The following is a 21,923-nucleotide window of genomic DNA, read 5'->3' as shown; positions in this document are numbered from 1 at the left end:
CTGACATAGATGTGCTCTAAAGTACAATTTTTTTCACGGGAACATTATTTACGCGCAATTTCGCGAGACTAGTCAATCGCGACTTTTTAATATAAATTCTCACGTATAAACTCTTACATATAGAAGAATACTTAAGCATTGAATAATTATCCGCGAAAGTTATGTCTCGTGAATAAATTTATCATAAATTGTATCACGCGAAAATAAGTTATTGTGAAATAAAAGTAATTTACAGTTTTCAATGTTTTTAGATGTTTATATTCTGGCCAATTTACCGACTGAAATTGTTTTAGTTCACTTGAAGTACTCGGATGATATCTGTACTTATCCGTTGTCGAGGATTGTTGACATTGAAGATCTTCCCATAAAACTACATGACCAGTTTTCACAACAATTGCCGTGTAGATAATCAATAATTTTGAATTATCTGGACCTGAGGGTTTGGGGCCCTGCAGGTAGGGCTGAAGCCTCTAAAAATGATTTAAAATTTTCTCATACTTATGTGCATCATGCATTATAATAAAAATGATTTACATGTATATGGATCATGTACCTGTAATGAAAATGCGTTAAATGATTAAATAATTTTCTTAATCCTAAATATCTAGGACATAGGTCCATAGTTACATTGAGTAGCTATGCAGATGCTAAAATTTTAAAATCCATTGGCCCTTTGTCAGAGCTTCAAGCTCCTAAACAGGTATATAAGGATCATATATTGAAAATAATTTAAATGTTAAAAATCTAGGAACATAATTACAGGTAATTAAATTGATCATAAATATCTCTACTTCAATTGTGAAATTCATGATTCTTGGACCATGTGTTCAGACGCTAGGGTGGGTATAAAAGGAGCACATGAAATGTTTCAAAATCTTCTAAATTCTTGAAAACCTTGGAAACAAACGAAGTGTTATAAACTTCTAATAGTGGAGATCTCTACCAAATTTAGGAAATCTGTGGCCCATGGATCAGGGGTCAGACCCATGGTTGGGCTATAAGAGTCATAAAATGAAATTGCATGCAGTTATCTAAATGAATAAACAAATCCCCTTTTCTCCTGAAACCTAGATGTACAATAATAATGAACATGAAGACCCCTGAAATTCATGGCCCCTGGACCAGGAATTCAGGTCCTTGAAAAGGAGATCCCATAATGAAAATGCATTGATTCCTTGAATATCGTCTTTGAATGCATAGCTCACAAACGTAGTACGATGTGATAATAAGCATAGGGTGTCTGCCAAAATTGTGAATTCACATCCCCTTTGCTAGTGGGTGGGATCAATGTCGTACACTGAACAGTTGCTTTACATCATTTGAAATACATCTTGTTCATGATTGCTTATGGCTGGACAGTATGTCGTGACCCTGAACGAAGGTTAGTTACAAATGTAAAGATCAGTATTTTGTTTCTAAAGTTTTTTTAACATCAATTTTAACCACCACAACATCTAATATTTCTCAGGGTTTAAAAGCGGTAGACTTACACCATCTTCACACATCGCTTTGACTTAATTATGTTCTACAGTGTGTAATGTTCACTTGACCGTTAAGACCCCCTGGACCTTTTGTATTATTCCATAAATTTAACCGAGTCTTCAAGTGAATTGCTTTTTGTTGTGGAAGACTTTAGGAGCACAACATTTGAAATAGTTTTGAAAGTATTCTTTATATCCTCAGAATGAACAACGAATGGGGATTTTATATTTTCTGAAACAATGCAAATCTTAATGCATTCAAACACAGTTTGATCCTTAATGAACGTTTATGTTATGTCTGCGTCCCAACATTGTTTCTTTTATTCTTTAAATTTGCAGGTTTTGTAAATTCTATTTTTATCATTCACACTTTTTCTTTAAATTTCGCGTAGTCCCACTAAATACAAAATACCTTAACAAATCCATGAACTGTGTTGAACAATAGCAATTTTAAGATATACAATTTGGTAAGATTAATTGAAGACATTTAAGCTTAACAATATATTGTATCAGATCATCCCCTTATCATCAGTGGGAAGCAGCTTCTAGTGATAGACCCCCATCAAGATTCTTCAAAGGTTTGTCAGACAATGAAGCTAAAGAAACTTCACAAGTACAAGAAAATGAAAGTGGAGGACTGCTTAGAAACATTCCAAGGAGTTTTTGGTTTCGACCAATCTACACTTGATAATGGTCATTTCAACGGAACAATATTTCGGTTTCCTTTACGTGAAAATGAGACTGAACTATCAGACAACACATATGATGAATCAAAAGTTAATGACCTGTTTATGTCCTTTAAGGACGAAGCTCCGGTTTCACTGCTTTTTCTCAAATGCTTGGAAAGTATCGAATTACTGTGGGAAGAAGAAAACACTTTAAAGAGTTCAGAAATAGGAAAGTTTCACTTTTCTGTTAAAATAGATGAATCGACAGTAGAAACAGTACGGTCTGCAAGAACAGACATGAGATCAAAGATGCAGGGCTTAGAGGATACATTGCCTTCTACGTCTATTTTAAACAGATATGACATGTCGGTCTGTGTAACCGATGATACACATGTCACCACAACAAAAACGTGGAAAGTAATGAATTTGTTCAAAGGAGAAAACAACATGACATCACACTTGAAAAAACTTTCCTGTGACTCATCACTCTCTTATAGTCCGTACGTAGGTGTTGCTTTGGATATGGATTGTCCTTTAGATTTACAAGGTCATGTTTTCTGCTTTCTGCCACTCCCGCTGACAGAAAAAAGTTTAAGTGGGTTGCCAATTCACATTAATGGCTGTTTTGCTCTCAGTCAAAATAGAAGAGTTGTAAAATGGCCAACAGCTGATCAGATTCGTCACCATGCACACACGGATAAGTCCATCCAATGGAATCAATCTCTTGTTAAGGACGTTTTGTCAGAACTTTATTCCAATTTCATACACGAGTTAGTAGAAGAAAGTCAAAGGCAAGGGAGGCTAAAAGAGTATGCCCCGATTGTGTCCAGATGCATTCCAAATATTGAAAATGTTGACGGACACTGGCAAATTTTGATATCTCCCATGATAGAGAAAATGAGAGATTTGCCAGTATATTTCACCCCTAATGAAGGAGGGAAGTGGATCCTCAAGAACCAAGCAGTATTTCTGAGAACAAGCATGGCGATACAAACAGGTAATACAGCTTTTTTAAAGCTAGGCGAATATTGTGGCAAATTGTTTGAGAAATATATCTTAACAAAACATTTTTGAGATATGTTATATGTTCATACATGACATTTTTCAATTCAAGATGAGGAAGTAGTATCGACTCTTCGAACAATTCTTGAGATGTATCGTCAAAATACCGTAGAAGTGGAAAATTACCAATGGGATACTATGAGGTTGCAAGGGAACCAAGAGGTCAATCCCGAATTCATAAACATGTAAGACCTCATTATTCATACATTTCTGTTGAATAACAATGTATTTGTTTTTATTGTTGCTATTATTACTAGTATATATTAGGTCGAATGCTGACTGACTTTTTTCATACCAATTGGTAGGCCGTTCTTTACAAACTAATTTTCACACGAAAACTTCCTGATAAAGAGTATATTCAAGTATTTTTTTTTCACATCTTGTTTTTCTGGGGTAGGTTAGGATCAAAGTTTCACATGCTCATATATATACATGTAGGAAACGCTGTAAAAATCTTCTAAGAACCATTGGGCCATCAAAGTTTATTCAAGTTTTTTAATCATTGCCTGCGGGTGTAGGAATGGGATTATAATAGAGGACAGAGGATTAAAGTATTATGTGGGAATATATGGGAAATTAAAACAAATTCTTTTAAAAAGTAGCAGGGCCACGCTAAATAAAATCAAATTGCAAATGTTTTCAAGTTGTGTGGATTCAAGCTTTTTTATACCCCCTGCGACTATCGTTTTGTCCTTGGTTGTCTGTCTGAAACTTTAATCTTGCTCATAACATTGAGTGGTACATGTAAGTGATGGGGCTTTCATGTCTCAGATGCACACTTCTTGTGACATGACTTGGTACCATAAGTTTTAGCCTTGTAATCTTGACCTTGGTGTTTGACCTTCTTTAAAGAAAATATAACCTATTCAATATCACCTGAACTATTTAAGGTAGAGCTTTCATAATTTACATATAGGTTTCTTATGGTAAGGTCTTACATTTCATACATGATCTTTGGCGTTGTGCTTTTTTGACTATTGATATCTCTTGAACCACAAGGTAGAAATCTTACATTTACTGAAGTTGGCTCGCTAAGATAATCCATGCTGTCACCACCGTCTCTACTTTCATTCAGTCATGTTAATCATATTATTGTTGAGGCATCCCTATGGTGTGTGAATTTAGATCCTTTGCTTCTCTTGGGAATAAAGATTGAAAAAAATTTAAAGCTCACAACAACAGCAGGGTCAAGGTAACTCAGGTGAGCGATGTGGTTCATGGACCTCTTTATGTTTAAGAGTTTTCTTTTGATATTTCTTTCATATTATGACAGAGTTATCTCTGATGTGTTTTGTAATTAAGATACAAATTACGACAGAATGCATGTTAAAAAATGTGTTATGATCATGAACCACAAGATATGGTGGGGAACACTAGGCAAATAATCGAAATTATTGTTTTCTGTCACAACTTTGTAACGTAATTGAAATAAATTTTAAGCTTGTCATCAGCGCAAATGTTGATTATCACAAGACAGCATATCATGACCCTCAGCTATGGTTATTTGGCGAAAATCTAGATCACGCCACCCCCAACAAGGATGAAATGAAAGGTGAAGATAACGAACAGCGATCAATCTCATAACTCCTTTAAGAAATACAAAATAGAGAGTTGGGCAAACACGGATCCCTGTTTATACCAGAGGTGGTATCAGGTGCCTAGGAGGAGTAAGCATCCCCTGTCGACCGGTCACACCCGCCGTGAATTCTGTATCCTGATCAGGTAAACGTAGCAATCTGTAGACAAAATCAGTGTGCCAAGAACGGCCTAACAATCGGTATGAAACACATCAGACAGTATTTGACCCAATGATTGGTTGTATTGGCAAACTAGATCATTATAACGAGCATATAACTTGTGAAATGCTGACTTTAAACGAGACTGTTGAATTCCCTGCACCATCAACTTGTTTGTCAGTAGCCTGCCTCCATTTAAAGACTGGTATAAATTGTTTAGGCATTTTGTAATGCCGAAACACGTTGGACATTTGGATATCAAGAATCGGGTGGGACACTAAGATTAAAACACCGTTTAAGGATATGTATATATTCACTCTCAGCGATCGTATGCAATATATTCACAACAGAAATGAATTGAACAATCGTCTTCGCTATAACTGCATGTGTGCTTTGTTCTAACCAAATTTTGAGTGTTGTAAGTAAATATTCAATATTTACGACCGTTTTATTACAAGACGTTTCTGAGAAATCAACATCATTTGCCTATATTTATTGATGGAGAGTGAGATCCGATTCTATTAGGTCACCTGAATAAACTCAGGTGACTTGAGCAAATTCAAGTGACTTTGTGCAATTGGTTTGCATTCGTCGTCAGTCGTCCGTCATGCTTTAAAGGGGCATGGACACGATTTGAGCTGAAAATTTTCAAATTTTATTTTTCCATTTTTATTGTTTACAATGCTTATCTAAAGTATTTCTAATGGTCAACCAAAATTTTGATATCAGTTGTTGAGTTACATGTGAGATACAGCACTCACAATTCTTTGTTATGTAAACAAGGCTCGTGCCATGTATTTGTTTACATATAGATCGCTTAATAGAAAATAGCATGTTTAAAACAAAATGAGATGTACCAAACACTAGAAACTATTCAATTGTGTTCAGAATTAAGTTGTTAATTGCAAAATCCGCTTCAAATGAACTTTTACTAGAATGTAAACATAAATATGGCATGAGCCTTGTTTACATAACAAAGAATTGTGAGCTCTGTATCTCCCATATACCTCGGCAACTGACATTCAAATTTTTACTGACCATTACAAATGCCTTAGATAAATATTCTAAACATTCAAAATGAAACAATTAAATTTGAAAATTTTCAGCTCAAATCCTGTCCATGCCCCTTTAACAATTGAATATTTAAACTTCTTGATAACTACCATTCCAATTCTTGTCAAATTTGGTATGAAGCATGTATGGGACAAGGGGGACATCTATTGTAAATTTCGGGACTCCTTGGGCCTAAGGGATGGGGCAAAAACTGCCACAAAATTACAATTTTCAAAAATCTTCCTCTCTAGAACCACACTTGTGTAAGAAAAGAAAAACTAAATGCATAACGATGTAGTGCAGGAAAGTCTATACCGAAATTGTAAATTTCATGATCCCCGGGGTAGAGGTTCTGACCCCAGGGCGAGGCCAAACTTGGTATATGTTGTTTATGTATAAAACACTTACATAACATCTTTAGTGCATTGATACTAAATTGATATTAAATGGACATTTAGAAGGAACATGCTGGTAGTCTTTCACCAAAATTGTCAATTTGATGATCCCAGGAGTAGGGGTTTTGGCATCTGGGTGGGAATGGTCAGTTATTGATTAATTGATTGTATCTTGTGTAACGTCTCTCTCAAGAATTTTTCACTCAGATGGAGACGTCACCAAGACCGGTGATGGGCTTCAAATTTAGGCCTTTGCTCGGCGCTTACGGCCATTGAGCAGTGAGGGTTCTTTAGCGGGCCACACCTACTGTGACACGGGACATCTGTTTTAAAGTATATCTCCAAGGACCCGTGACATTCACACCTGATGCCGAGCGTTTGGCTATGAAATTGTCACTACCTGTTTTAACGACTTAGGTCTGTCGCGGCCGGGATTCGAACCCCGGCCTTCCGCATGCGGGGCGAACGCTCTAAACTCTAGATCACCGCGGGGTGTGAACAATAGAGCAATTTCTAAAATATTTTCTGACAAAATAACAGCTAATGAGCTGTTATTTTGTCAGCAAATATTTTATTCAATTAAAATTGCTCAATATTAAATATTTCAGTAATACATGTAACACTAGTGTCTTAGAATTTCAAACAATTTTTGTCCTCAAAGCAGGCACATGAATGTGTAATTGTAGTGATGCAAAACACTAATTCTAACATAGTTTTATTCGGTTTCTCTTGTTTTTGTACTTCTTCTCCAAAACCACTGGGCTAATTTCAACCAAACTTGGCAAAAAAAAAAAAAAAAAAACATCCTTGGGTGAAGGGCTTGCCGGTTTGTTCAAATGAAGGACCATGTTCCCTTTAAAGGAGAGATAATCACAAAAATGCAAAAATTGATATGGGTGGGACATTTAAAAATCTTCTTCTCAAGAGCCACTGGGCCAAAGGAGCTGAAATTTACATGAAAGCTTTCTGACATATTGCAAATTCAGGTTTGTTGAAAGCATGGCCCCCGGGTGTAGGATGGGATCACAATAAGGGATCAAATTTTTATATACAAATATATAAGGGAGATCTTTAAAAATCTTCCTCTCAAGAATCACTGGGCTAGGAAAGGACAAATTTACATGAAAGCTTCCTGACATAGTGCAGATTCAAGCTTGTTAAAATCATGGCCCCGGGGTGCATGATGGGGCCACAATAGGGGATCAAAGTTTTACATGCAAATATGTAGGGAAAAATCTTTTTCTCAAAAACCACTGGGCCAGGAAAGTAGAAATTTCCATGAAAGCTTCCTGACAGTGCAGATTCACGTTTATTAAAATTGTGGTCCCGGGGGGATGGGATGGGGTTACAATAGGGAATCAAAGTTTTACATACAAAAATATAGTGAAAATCTTTTAAAATCTTCTTTTCAAGAACCACTGGAACAAGAAATTAAAAATTTACATGAAAGTTTCCTGACGTTGTGCAGATTTAAGTTTGCTGAAATCCTGGCCCCTGGGGGTAAGATGGTACCATAATTGGGGATCAAAGTTTTGCATACAAATATATAAGGGAAATCTTTAAAAAATCTTCTGAAGAATCACTGGGCCAGAAAAGTTTACATATTTACATGAACGCTTCCTGACATAGTACAAATTCAAGTTTGTTAGAATCACGGCCCCCGTGGGTGGATGGGGCAACAAAAGGGGATTAAAGTTTTACAAGCAAATATATAGAGAACATCTTTAAAAATCTTCTCAAGAACCATTGGGCCTAAGAAGTTTACATTTACATGAAAGCTTCCTGACATAGTGCAGATTCATGTTTGCAAAAATCATGAAACTGGGGGTAGGTTGGGGCCACAATAGGGATCAAAGTTTTATATGCGATTATATAGGGAAAATCTTTAAAAATAGGTCAAGGTGACTTAGGTAAGCAATGTGGCCCATGGACCTCTTCTTAGTTATTAATATATATTCCTATGCCATTGAGAGATTTTGAGAAAAATGGTCGCCATCACTTTGACAGCTAATGCCCCTTTAACTTCTTATTAAATACCATTCCAATTCTTTTCAAATTTAGTATGAAGCATCTTTGGGACAAGGGGAACATAACTTTCAGGACTCCTGCACCCCTGTGGCCTTAGGGACGTGGCAAAAACTGCAAAACGTGACCAATTTTCAACAAAATGCATAGGGATATAGTGCAGGAAATCCTCTACCAAAATTGTAAATTTCGTGATCCCCGGGATAGAGGTTCTGACCCCAGGGCAGGGCCATATTTGGTATACAGTATTTATATGTAAAACAATTAGATAACATCTTCTTTAGTGCTATTGATACTAAATTGATACTAAATGAAAGTACAGGAAGTCCTTTACCAAAATTGTAAATTTGATAATCCCAGGGGTGGGGGTTTTGGAATCAGGGTGGGACCAAAATGGTTATTTATTAAATGTATAAAAATAGAACTTTTTAAACTTCTTGATAACTGCTATTTCAATTCCTTTAAAATTTGTATGAAGCATCTTTGGGACAAGGAGGACATAAATTGTAAATTTCAGAACTCCTGCGCTACTGAGGCCTTAGGGGCGGGGCAAAACTTGCCAAAAATTGACCAATTTTCGAAAATGTTGTCTACAAATGCATATTTTTAAGAAAACCAAATTGCATATAGTGATGGCTTTTACCAAAATTGTAAGTCTCATGATCCCCGGGGTAGAGGTTCTGACTTCAGGCCTGGGCCAAATTTGGTGTATATATAGTGTGTATGTGTAAAACATGTAAATGATATCTGCTTTCAATAATGCTATTAATACTAAATTAAAACTAAATAGATATTTGGAAGGAGTACATGTAGGTAGTCCTTTACCAAAATTGTAAATGTCATGATTGGAGGGTGAACATCGCATGCGATGGCTGAGAGTGAATACAGGTGGTATGTACTTAACCGAAAACGGCGTTATAAATCTTTGACCCGGTTCTGAGTCATAGTAATATACGAATACACCCGGAGTGCGAAAGTTTTAATCGCCAGAAACTGAAGACACTCTAGTTCTCAGAGTTCAAAAGACCTGCTTTTGCACCACCTGAATGAAAACCTCTATTACTGATTATTTGTGTTTCACTAGTCTACTAGAATATCACCAAGCTTAATTCTTCTACATGTTGAAAGTAATTTCTGATAAATTTTAGGATCTTGAGAAAGTCCGAGGAATACACCAGTTGCAGTGATCACGACAAGTTCAATCTCATTCGATACCTTCTGGGTTCCGGCAATGCTAAACATGTGGAAGGTCTCTATCTTGTACCTCTTCACAATGGGAATTACACAAAAATTAGTCGAGAGAAAAAAAGTTCAAACTTCATACATATGGCATCGCCGGAAGAGGTAGACATACTGGTTGGCATGGAAGATGTACTTTTGCGTATGTTACCGTCAGATGTTACGAACATGTTTTCAGACCTGGTTAAAAAGGGTAAGAAAATACATGTATTTTGCTTGATTTTATACCATCTCTTAACATGCCATTTTGAAGAGGTCAATTTTAAACAGATATTTGTTGCATCTGCTTTTGTCTATAATAGCGATGGAAAAAATCGCAATCTAGTGTAAGCATGGGCATAAATAACTTTCACATCATCTTTCTTAGTTGCCAAATTTAGGTACTATGAACTCATTGAATGCTTGTTTTTCGTTAGAAAACCTTTCCTTTTTCATGTGGAATACACGGAATTTATGCATTGCAACGTATGTTTGTATGTGATCGAGACGACGATATGCTGAATACAATTTTCAGATTCTATCAAAGGAAAATTCATTTTATTAAATTTCGTGAAAATGATTTACTTTAAAGGACACGATTTGAGCTGAAAATTTTCAAATTTTATTTTTCCTTTTTTGTTTGTTTACAATGCTTAATTAAAGTATTTGTAATGGTCAACCAAAATTTGAATATCAGTTGTTGAGTTATAAGTGAGATACAGCACTCACAATTTTTTGTTATGTAAACAAGGCTCGTGCCATGTTTTTGTTTACATATAGATTGCTTAATAAAAAATAGCATGTTTAAAACAAAATGAGAAATGCTAAACACTAGAAACTATTTAACTATGTCCAGAATTAACTTTTTAGTTGAAAAAACCTGCTTTAAACAAAACTTTTACTAGTATATCTAAGCTATGTAAACAAAAACCATGGCACGAGCCTTGAATTGTTTACATACCAAAGAATTCGAGCTCTTTATCTCCCATCCACCTGGACAACTGACGTTCAAATTTTTGCTGATCATTAGAAATACGTTAGTTTAGCATTCTAAACATTTAAAAATGGAAAAATAAAGTTTGAATCGTGTTTATGCCCCTTTAATATTGACTGCTATCTAGTCATGCCCCAAGCTGTTGGCGCTGAATTTATGCATAACAATATCTAAGTTTATTAACTTCACCCCTTTTTTGATTTTCATTTCCTTTTGCATTTAAAAGAATGCTACCATTGACCGTGACTATTATCGAAAGTTAGTTAATCTCGCCATCACAAAAAAGTTATGTAATGTTATGTTTTAAGTTAGATCCAAAATATTACATTACGACATCAATACCAAGTATATTTACTTAGTATTTGATTTTTGTTTCCAAACTTTTGTGAAAATATGATGATTTGAAATGTTTTTAAATTAGGTCTAAGATTTATAAAAATTACAAGTAAAATACCATTTTCAGGCATATACCAGATCCGTTACCTGCATGAGGCTAATTTCATCGATCTCCTGAAACGAACAATTCATAAAAATATCGGAGATGGACCGTATCCCGTCAGATGGACAATTTCAGGCTCAGATCTTGATTTGAAATGGCTTGAAAGGGTATGGAAATTTATAGTGGACAAATTTCCAAGCAAATTGGACATCGTGTCACATCTCCCATTGATTCCGGAAATGGTAGAAAGCGACGTGTATCAAATGCACATGTTGAATGAGAATTTGATGCTTGGACAGATGTCGAAAAACATTTCAATATGTTTCAAATTGCTTTCAGTCATAGTTTTGGGATCATTGCCGGAATTTGTCCGTCAGCATTCTCAGTTACATAAATTCATACCCGATACTTCTGCTGTTAGTATTTTGAATATCATCGATAAAGTTGGTCGAATGCAGAATTGGAAAGAAAAGGTTGAGCAGTTCAATCAAAATACTACAGTGGAACAGAAGGCAGAATTCCTACATTTCTTCAGCAGGGAACGTCAACCACTGAGCGAATCTGCGAAAAATGTATTGAAGAGCTTAAAAATGTTCGAAACTCGGAAGGGATACGTTAGCATTTCACAAAATAATCGAGTTCTACCACAAAGTCTGCCTGTGCCCTACCCATCAGATGTCATTCTATCCACAGACAAAAACACCATTCACTTTGCGAAGCAACTTGGGGCACAAGCGCTAGGTGAAGCGGACATCTTCAAAGAAATCTTACTCAGCATTTTGAACGAGAAATTTTATAGCCAAGAAGAAATGCTGAAAGTGATGAAATTTATTGTAGAAAAAAAGATTTACAACAAAAGCAACGAGCTCCTTCAGCTAATTAAAAGTGTACCATTTGTTCTAACAAGGAAAGATATGTACAAAAAACCATCAGAGTTGTTTGATCCTTCTGATGACATTGCTGTCAAAATAGTTTGGAATCAATCTATGTTTCCGGCAAAAAGTGTCCAGGCAAAAGGAATCAAAGTACTAAAGAAACTGGGACTCAAGTCAAATGAGAAGTTAACAGCTACAGAAATATACCATGCTGCTTTTGCAATACATCAAAGCAGTATTGATAGTCATATAACTACTGCAGATCAAGAAAGACAAGCAGCAGTTTTGAAAGTACTAACCAACAGGAGGGATTTATTTAATGAATATGTGCAAAACGAGGGACAAAATCTGAGATCACTTTTGATGGAACTGGAAATAATACAGCCACTTCAGCGCCCAAGTTCACCTATTCCAAATATGCAGTGGTTCAAGTCAGAACATTTTTATTGCAAGCCATCCAAAGTTTACCACAGTAAATATGAAGGACTGGTCGGTAATGTTGTCCCAATCATTATACCCAATACATCTTCCACACTAGCTGAAGAATTTGGCTGGAATACTAGGATACCAGATTTGGAACTTGTACTGCAGCAGCATTTGAAATATACAGAAAATTATGAAGAGAAATACAAATCGGAGTATCTTCTTCCTGTCAAGCGAGTATATGAATATTTGGCAGAGTTATATGCTTCTAGAAGAAATATTGAGATACAGTTAGGGAAAGTATGGATGGGCGATGGCTTTGTTCTACCAAGTCAAATCTCTATCAATAGGAGTTCAGATGACATTGCACTTCAGCCATATCTTGTACCATTACCAAAGGAGTTTCAAACATATCAGATGAAAGAATTAGCAAAACATCTTGGTTGCAAGCAAAGACAAACAACTGAAACACTTATTGAAATTTTGTACTCCTTGAAAGACAAGCATGAAAATAATCATCTCGGAATAGACTGCATTCGTCGTGATCTGGAAATCATAATTAGGATCCTTAATAAACTGAAATTTGCTTCTGAAATTGACAGTATGAATGTACCAATTCCAATTCACACAGCTGTTGACACGAAACTAGAATTTCGACCTGCCGAAGAGTGCAACTACTGCAATGCAGACTGGTTAAAAAGTCTGGCGGAAGAGGAAGGGGAACATATGTATTTTGTTCATAAGGATGTAACATCTGACACTGCAGCAAGACTTGGAGTACCATCTCTTACAGAAAATTTGTTATCAGAGACTGAAGGTATCCAGGAATGGGGGCAAACTGAACCATTGACCAGAAGAATAAAAAATCTGCTTAAAGATTACAAAGATGGTTTTGCTATTCCTAAAGAAATAGTACAAAATGCTGATGATGCAAAAGCCACAAAAGTTTGCTTCCTTTATGATGAAAGAGAAAACGTGGATTGTAGAACAAGACTGATTGACGAACATATGGAATCTTGTCAGGGTCCAGCCCTGTGGGCATACAATGATGCTTCATTCTCGCAACAGGATTTAGAAAATATTACAAAACTGAGTGGAGCAACCAAGGCAGACGATTTGACCAAAGTTGGAAAATTTGGACTAGGGTTTTGCTCGGTGTACAATTTAACAGACGTTCCTAGTTTTATCACAGGTTCAAATATGGTTATATTTGACCCGCATGCGAAGTATCTCGGCAAGGCTGTGAAGAAAAGTAATCCGGGACTCAAAATAGACCTTACCGCAACGAAAAACAAGGTTCTGGTCCGAAGAATGAGAAATCAATTTAAACCTTTCAACACTATCTTCGGTTGCAATCTTGACACTGAAAACCCGTCGTTTTCTGGTGTCCTCTTCCGATTTCCTTTGCGAACAAAACAACAGGCTTTCCAAAGCGAGATCAGTGAAAAACATTACGATGAGAATGAAATGAATAGCATGATTCGTTTGTATGTGGAAAGTGCAGGAAATTTGCTACTGTTTACCCAATATGTCAAGGAAATTGAATTCTATCATCTTCCAAAAAATTGTCCTCCAGATGAAATGGTTCTTTTGCATCGCGTTCATAGAAAGGATCACTCGTCAGACAACTCTGATATTTTATCAACATTTGGATCAGATATCAAATTATGGAAAAGGAATTGGAAAAGGAACCCTCCGAAAGTTCTTCAGAAATCATTAGTCAGTATATCAAGTGAAGTGACCCAAGACTGCCAACGATTTTGTGAATCAAACCAAGGAAAATTTGAAGCAAAATGGTTTATATCGTGGGCATCTGGTACAACATCAAGTTTACAGATGGCAAAACAAACTAATCTTGCAGGTGCTTTACCATTGGCAAGCATTGCAATTTATGTTGAAGAAGAAGATGGTGATCTAATTTTCAAACCCCTGCAAGCGACTCCCTGTGGATTTTACAATGAAAGTCATATTTTTTGTTATCTACCTTTACCGGTTACTACACCACTTCCTGTACACGTAAATGGATCATTTGCTGTATCCTCCAATAGAAGGCAACTCTCGTCAAAAACCACGGATGACAAAACAGATTTTGAAATTGAATGGAATCAAGCACTGCTGTCTGACGCTGTAGCCAATGCATATATCCATTTGATAGAAAGTTTGGGAGAAAATGACATACTCTGTGAAAATTACCAAAATATATGGCCAACAGTCTCGAACTGTAATGAAAACAAGCTGTTTGATGTCTTTTACAGAACATTTTATGAATTGATTATTCAGAAAGATAGCAAAGTGTTTTGTAGAGACAAAATATGGGCATCTTTGAGTCGATCTACATTCTTAGATCCAGAATTGCAGATGTCAGATATAGGAGAAATGGCAATAAAAGCAACGATACATTACATAGAAAATGAAATAGAGACCTTGATTCCGCTTGAAAAACAGATTTTAGAAAGTTTTTTAGCATTGTTTAGAAAACTACCAGATCAGCTGCAATCGAAGATAATTCCTTTAGAAAGGTTTTATTTGGATGTATTTTTGAAAAATATCAGCGATGAATACTGGTCGTTGGACATGATCTCAAATCTTGTACTATTTGCGTTAGACAAAGCAAATAAAGTGGTGAATTCAAGCATGAAAGGAATTGAATGTATTCCTACCAGTCCTAAGGGAACACTAAAAAAGCCATGCGAATTGGTGGAACGTGGTGGAAAGGCAGCACGTTTATTTTGTGAGGAGGATGAACGATTTATTCCAAGAGAATTTGAAACTATGGATCGTCAAAATGCTCTCAGATGTATGGGGATGATGACAAATAAAATTGATGATAATCTCTTAATTGAACGAATTTCATCAGTTGAAATTGTCGCAGATAAATGCATGAAATGTGGTATCGAAAGATGTAAAAATATTTTGAATTACATTCAAGAAAGTGAATCTTTAACAAACGCTGCATCCAACCACATCAAGAACATTGCATTTCTTCCTGTTTTAGCAAAATCGAATGATTGGCCATTACAATGGGCAGCAGACGCCAGTAGATGCAAACTCTTTGACTCAAAGTGTTCTCAACATTTGCAAGAATCCTTCACATGTACACTGGCTAAACCAGCAGTTCTTTACATGGACGCTTGTAAACATTTGGTCGGATGTTTAGAGCTTATTGTGAACATGTCTATGTTACAAGTCTCATTGTATCCCAGAAATGTGCTTTGTAAAGTTGGTGTCAACAGAAAAGAGGATATACCAGTTGCTCAGGTCGTCCATCAGCTTACTGTAATATGCCGAACTGTTAATCCTGTGTCAATATCGGAGACATCCAAGCATCTACTGAGAACGGTTTGTGCAGATATTTATAAACACCTGGATGATGTGTGTCAAAACGGTTCTTCAGTAGAAATTGAGCCACTAAAGGAAGAGTCTTGTCTACTAGTTGATGATACATTCGTGAAGCCTGACCAAACTGCATTATTTATCCCAGTTAATTGTTCTCCAGTATTATTTGGTTTGAATCGTATTCAGTGGAGAAGCAACACTAGATTTCTGGAAGTGATTGGTGTGAAGAAAGAATTTGACGAAAAGGATGTAGTTGCAGTCCTAAAAGAAATGACAGAAAAGCATAAAGGTGCACTTGATGAAACATCTCTAAATCTTGCTTGTAAACTTGTTGAATTACTGGCTGAAGTATCTAGAGAAACAGACGTCCAGGAAGACAAAATGGATATTTGTATTCCAGATGAAGATGGAATTCTTTCTCCTATTCGTAATTTATGCTTAGATGACAGTACAGTGTTACAAAAAGGGAAATCTTTAAAATACATTAATAAGAACATCAGAGAGGCAGATGCAAGAAAGCTTGGAGTACAGTCAAAGATAAGAGGATCATTGATACAAAATTACATCAAACAAGTGAGACCATTCGGACAAAAAGAAGAACTTTCCGATCGCATCAGAAGAATACTTCAACAATATCCGTTAAAGGAAGGCATTTTAAAAGAAATGCTGCAAAATGCAGATGATGCCAAAGCAACTGAGGTGATGTTCATTACAGATTTTAATAGCTATGAGACAGAAAAAACATTTTGTCCTTCGTGGAATTCACTTCAAGGGCCTGCACTTTTGGTATACAACAACAGTTACTTCTCTGAGAATGATATCAGCGGTATTCAGCATTTAGGTCGAGGATCGAAAGGAGATGATCCAACAAAAACAGGACAATATGGTGTGGGTTTCAATTCTGTTTACCACATAACAGATGTTCCGTCATTCCTATCGAAACCACCTGAAGATGACAAAGACACATTATGTGTTATGGATCCACATTGCAAATATGCACCGGATGCAAGTGAGATTTCACCTGGTGCCAGATTTACTCGATTAAATGACTTACGGAACCCATTTGCTGATGCTTTCAAATGTTATCATGAGAATATTTTACTTCAGTCACCAGGAACAGTATTTAGGTTACCACTCCGTACTCTTCACTTTGCTGAGAAATCCGAGCTGTCAGACAAGGTAGTTTCCAAAGAAAATATCTTAAATATGTTGGAGACGTTTGAATCAGAAATGACAAAGTGTTTATTATTCTTGCGGAACGTGACAAAAATATCTGTAGCAAGCATCGAAAATGGAGAACTGATAGTGAAAAGCAGTACTGAACTGCTTATTTCAGAGGATGATAAAAACAAAAAGGCACTGTTTGACGAACACATTGTGAATAAAGCCACTTTATTTCAGAAAACCAGAGAAATCAGAGAAATATTTTGCACAAATCCAATTGATGTAACTTACTTTGTGACAGTAAAACATCAATTGAAAGATGAAAGTAAATGGTGTATTATTCAAACATTTGGGTTTAATGATGGGATTCAGATTCCAAACTCTGTTCAAGATGCCGTAGATGATCACAATTTAGGACTTCTACCCATTGGAGGAATTGCAATGCCTTTGGAAAGGTCTGCATTGACAGATGCAACAGCATTTTGCTTCTTGCCGTTGCCTAGCACAACTGGCTTAACTATGCACGTCAATGGTCATTTTTCTCTTGACAATGAATCAAGAAGAGGTTTATGGAAAGATGATAAAAAGGAATATAGAACACAATGGAACTATATGGTGTTGGAACATGTCATTGCTCCAGTTTACACGAAGGCGCTGGAGTCTTTACAGGATAATTTAGGATTACACCCCAAGTCAAGACATGAATCGAGTGATTTGTGGTTAAAACTGGATATGTTTCACAGTTTTTTCCCAAATATTAAAAAAGCCAGCGACCATTATTGGGAACATTTTGTGAAAGCTGTGTATTGCTGTATTGCTGATAGACACAAGAAATTATTTTTGTCCCATAATTTGGTCGACCTAAATGTCAGAGAAGTTTCGTTTTATCCCATGCATGAGGAAACTGGAATGGTTCTTTTCAATGATGAATTCACAGGTCACACAACAGAAATTGAAATTGCAAAAGACTTGGGAGTTAAACTCGTAGATACACCTTTATGGATCTGCGGGTGTATAGAAAATGTCAATATTACAATTCAGAAATTCTGTGCCAAAAATATCATGGATTTTCTAAAATCTGAGAACTGTGAACTTAAAAATGCTTTAAAAAACAACAAACAGGTAGAATTGTCAAAATCACCATTCAAAACACTTAATCGTGTGGTGGCGTGTTTAGAATTTTGTATGAGAAGTGAAGAATTTATCTCTGACGTGGAAGGATTGCCTCTCTGTGTATTGCAGACTGGAAACCTTGTAGAATTTCATTGCGCCAAACCTGTTTTACGAACGTCATTTTCAAGCTTAGTGCCAAAGTCAGCCGACAATTTTCTACACATAGACTTGCATGAATTATTCTGCAAAGTGGAGCTGAAGTGTATAGAAGATATGAACCTTCAAAAGTTTGTGGAACTTTTGCCATTTGAATTGGACTATGACAAATTTCGCCATAAGGTATGTCAGTGGAACCCAAAGCAGCCAAACATTCCAAACAAATCGTGGATGAAGACGCTATGGAGATTCCTCAGAGGAGAAATAGGGGAGACTCGAGATCAAATAGAAATAAAACGCACTATCCACGAGATATTGCCTTGGTGTTTAATACCTACCACACAAGTCTGTGGTACAAAGCTTGAAAACATGGAAAATACTACAAACAAGCTTATTCCTGTGGAATTCGCAAACCATGTTATCAATTTATCTTCGTTTCCAACAGCAGTGGAAATTTCTTTAAAAAAATTGAATTTGCCTCTGTTGGGCCATAACTGTTTGCCTTACTCACATCCACTGCGTCATCTTATTGCTTCACAAGATCGAATTCATGATGTGTTAGAGTGCCTGTATGTTCACAGGCAAACAATAGCAGAGAATACACAAATAAACCTCAACGATTGTGACAACATTCTTGAGTACTTTGCAGGTGGGTTGACGGGTTTATTGAATCTACCAAATTCACAAACTTTTCTTGACAAGTTGAGACAGCTACCCTTATTTACGACAGTACATGGTCAGAAAATCAGTCTGGAAGAAAACCGTGATATTTTAGTACTTCCTTATGGTCTTCCAGGCGACGGAATGAATATCTGGGCTGAGAAAACAAGTAAAATACTGCTGCGTCAAAGTTATAGACTGAAATGCATTTTCGAGCATTTCCATGTGACGGAACACTCTATATCTGAAGTATATAGGGTGCATATTCTTCCAGCATTCTTCAATATACCTGAAGAAAAAAGAATGGTCCACTTAGAATACATAAAAAATGAATTGTTGAAATGTTCTGGTAGATATAATGAAGAACAAGACAAACTTATCAAAGCAGTAAAAGGAATTAAATTCATACCCCAAAGTGGAATTTACAAATTAGCTTCTGAATTTTTCAGTCCATTTAATAAGCTGATAACAATTATGTGTGAGGATCCAAACTGTTACCCGCCTCTGCCATTTTCCACTGAGTCATGGAGAGTTTTTATGACTCTGGCCGGTATGAAAACTGAAGTGTCAAAAGATTTATTTTTAGAATTTACACTTCAGTTGCAAGTACAAGGACGCATGGGCTTGTCCGAAACAATTGAAAAGAAGTCAAAATCCCTTGTCCATCATTTAATACATGCATCTGAGCTTCATTCCACTGACTTTCTGGAACAAGTGAGTAGAATCAAATTCATTGTACCACAGAAAATAAACTCAGTGCATAGTAAAATATATTCTCCTCCAAAAGATGAATCTAACCATCTGATACACTTCAACGGATCTGTGATGAGTATGTATGAAACAGTTGCGTGGACACAATGTAGGATACTGCCGCATTGGACTAACAATGCAAATGTGTTCTCGGGACTTGCTTTGTCAAAAGTTGGAGTTCAGAAACCAAAGAAAGGAAAAATTCTTACCCATATTCAAACAGTATGCAATCACCTTGGACGTCTATCAGAGACAAGTATCAGTTCCTTAGGAGTTGATCAGATATCCAGATTGATGAAGGAATTTTATGAATATGCAAGTGGTTCAGATATTTTATCATCAGAGTTACAGATATTCAAGGAAATTCCATTTCTTTTCGTTTCCAAACTTCCACGTTTACTGCCTTGTGAAAGATTTACTCTTCAGTTTGACGATCAATACACAATGATACCCTATTCAATGGTTGTCCCGGATGAATACTTTGGATGTTTTCCTCTCTTCGAAAAACTTGGAGCTGCCAGGAAAATTTCTACAAAAACATTTGCAAATACATTGAAGCAACTCCATTCCAACGATGGTATGAACGCAAACGAACTGAAGATAGCACAGAAAGCAATGAAATATTTCTTTGAGTTTCTTCCATCGGATAATATTTCAGAGGAGCTAGATGATCAGGAACTTTTCCTGCTATCGAAAAACAGCAGGTTGATAAAGGCTGAATCATTAATTTACATGAATGATATAAACTTGGATAAAGTTTTAACAGACACAGAAAAACATTTTGAAGTATTGTCAGATGTAGAAGGAACAAATAAAGAAAGCATGCAAACAAAATTAAAAAGTCTACCAGAAAGAATTCGACCCAAGTTCGTATCTGATGTCATCAAGTCTAAAATTGATATGTCAAATGCCACTATAAGTGAAAATCCGGTCTCAAGAGAAATAAATGATTTTCTCGTAAGCAATGATTTTGTCAATGCGGTCCTGAGATTGGTGTTGAAAGAAAAGCTTGAGAAAAGGAAAGACCCCCCTTCTGATGAAAACATTTCACATATCAGAGAAAATTTGAGAGCAATACGTGTAAAATGTGCCAGTGGTTTGCAGAAAGTTTACATTTTCCAAGGCAAACATATTCAAACAGAACCAGATTCAAGATCTTTTGTGTGCGATGAGGAGAATGGACATCTGCAATGTTTGATTTATTCGAATTTCTTTAATGAAAATGATTCCGAAAAGGTTGTCCATAGAAATCTGGATTTTATTGCTAAAGCCATCAGAAAATGCACGGACTGTAAGTTCTACAAGACAGAATATTTACTTATGCTGTGTATGAAAATGAAAAATCGCTCGGAAATCGAATCTTTCTTGGATGAACTTAGCGTTCCATCTTTGAACAAAAAGCATAATGACATCTCCCATCAACCTCCCAAGCCTGGTGATGTTGTAGAAATCCGATGGCATGCTATTCTAGACAATGCCTTCATATCATTTGAACCTGAAGAGTACGTGGCTTATCTTACAGGAACAAACGAACAAACGGGAGATATGGAATACAAATATGGCATAGTGAAAGAAAAAATACCAACTGCTAGTACAACCGATCTGTCAATTTTACAAGCATACCTTGTCCAAAGGGGACCACACGAAGAAAAGGAAATGAAAGCATTCGAACTTTACAAATTTAATAGATCAAAGAAACAAGATGATAACAATACGTTCCAAGATTTTCAAGTTAGAGTTTTGAATAGAAGGGAGCCAACTTTTGATCAAAATTTACCACCTCGAGACAACAGAACTTTGGATGCAATTTTCAAAGAAATCAGAGAAATCTTGAAGCATGCATTTACACTTCCTGATGATCAACAGAGAACTATTTGCCGCCGAGTGATGTTCCAGTGGCATCCGGATAAAAATGTAGATGATGTTGAGAGAGCAACGAAAGCATTTCAGTATATACGAAAAATTATTCAACAACTTGAAAATAGAGAAAATGTTGATGCAGAAGAAAGAACAGAACAACCAAACAGATCCCATCCGTGGAGTGATAGTTTTTTCGATGAATTTGAGAGATTCTTCAGAAGAGAGCAAGAATACCAGAGGCGATATCACAGACCATCAAGCTCATCAAGAAGTCACTATCAACATACTGACGATACCTACTACCCAAAGCCACAGCCGTACGAAGCTACTAGATGGCTTGATGAATCGAAATATGATATACGTTTTGCAAGGCAATCAGAATGTTCAACAGAGGATTTCTTCAATTGGATTTGTTTGATCAGCCATCAAGTGAGTGATGTTTTGTTCATATGTAAATAAATATTATCATATTACAATTATACAAAATCGATAGAACAAATTACATGAAAATGTAT

At 36.2% G+C, this 21,923-nt stretch overlaps 1 protein-coding gene across 1 annotated transcript in view; it reads left to right on the top strand.

Annotated features, from left to right (window-relative positions):
• LOC125648062 (sacsin-like) overlaps positions 1-21,923 on the top strand; it is a 34,036-nt gene that overhangs the window by 8,921 nt on the left and 3,192 nt on the right. The window contains exons 5-8 of the mRNA XM_048874963.2: positions 1,995-3,146; positions 3,264-3,396; positions 9,569-9,852; positions 11,096-21,837. Of these exons, the coding sequence (XP_048730920.2) occupies positions 1,995-3,146; positions 3,264-3,396; positions 9,569-9,852; positions 11,096-21,837 (12,311 nt within the window). The remainder of the gene's footprint in view (positions 1-1,994; positions 3,147-3,263; positions 3,397-9,568; positions 9,853-11,095; positions 21,838-21,923) is intronic.

This window comes from Ostrea edulis, chromosome 6 (genome assembly GCF_947568905.1).
Source record: "Ostrea edulis chromosome 6, xbOstEdul1.1, whole genome shotgun sequence".
Taxonomy (NCBI): Eukaryota; Metazoa; Mollusca; class Bivalvia; order Ostreida; family Ostreidae; genus Ostrea; species Ostrea edulis.
The sequence above is the reverse complement of the archived record's forward strand: the minus strand, read 5'-3'. Positions and strand labels throughout refer to the sequence as shown.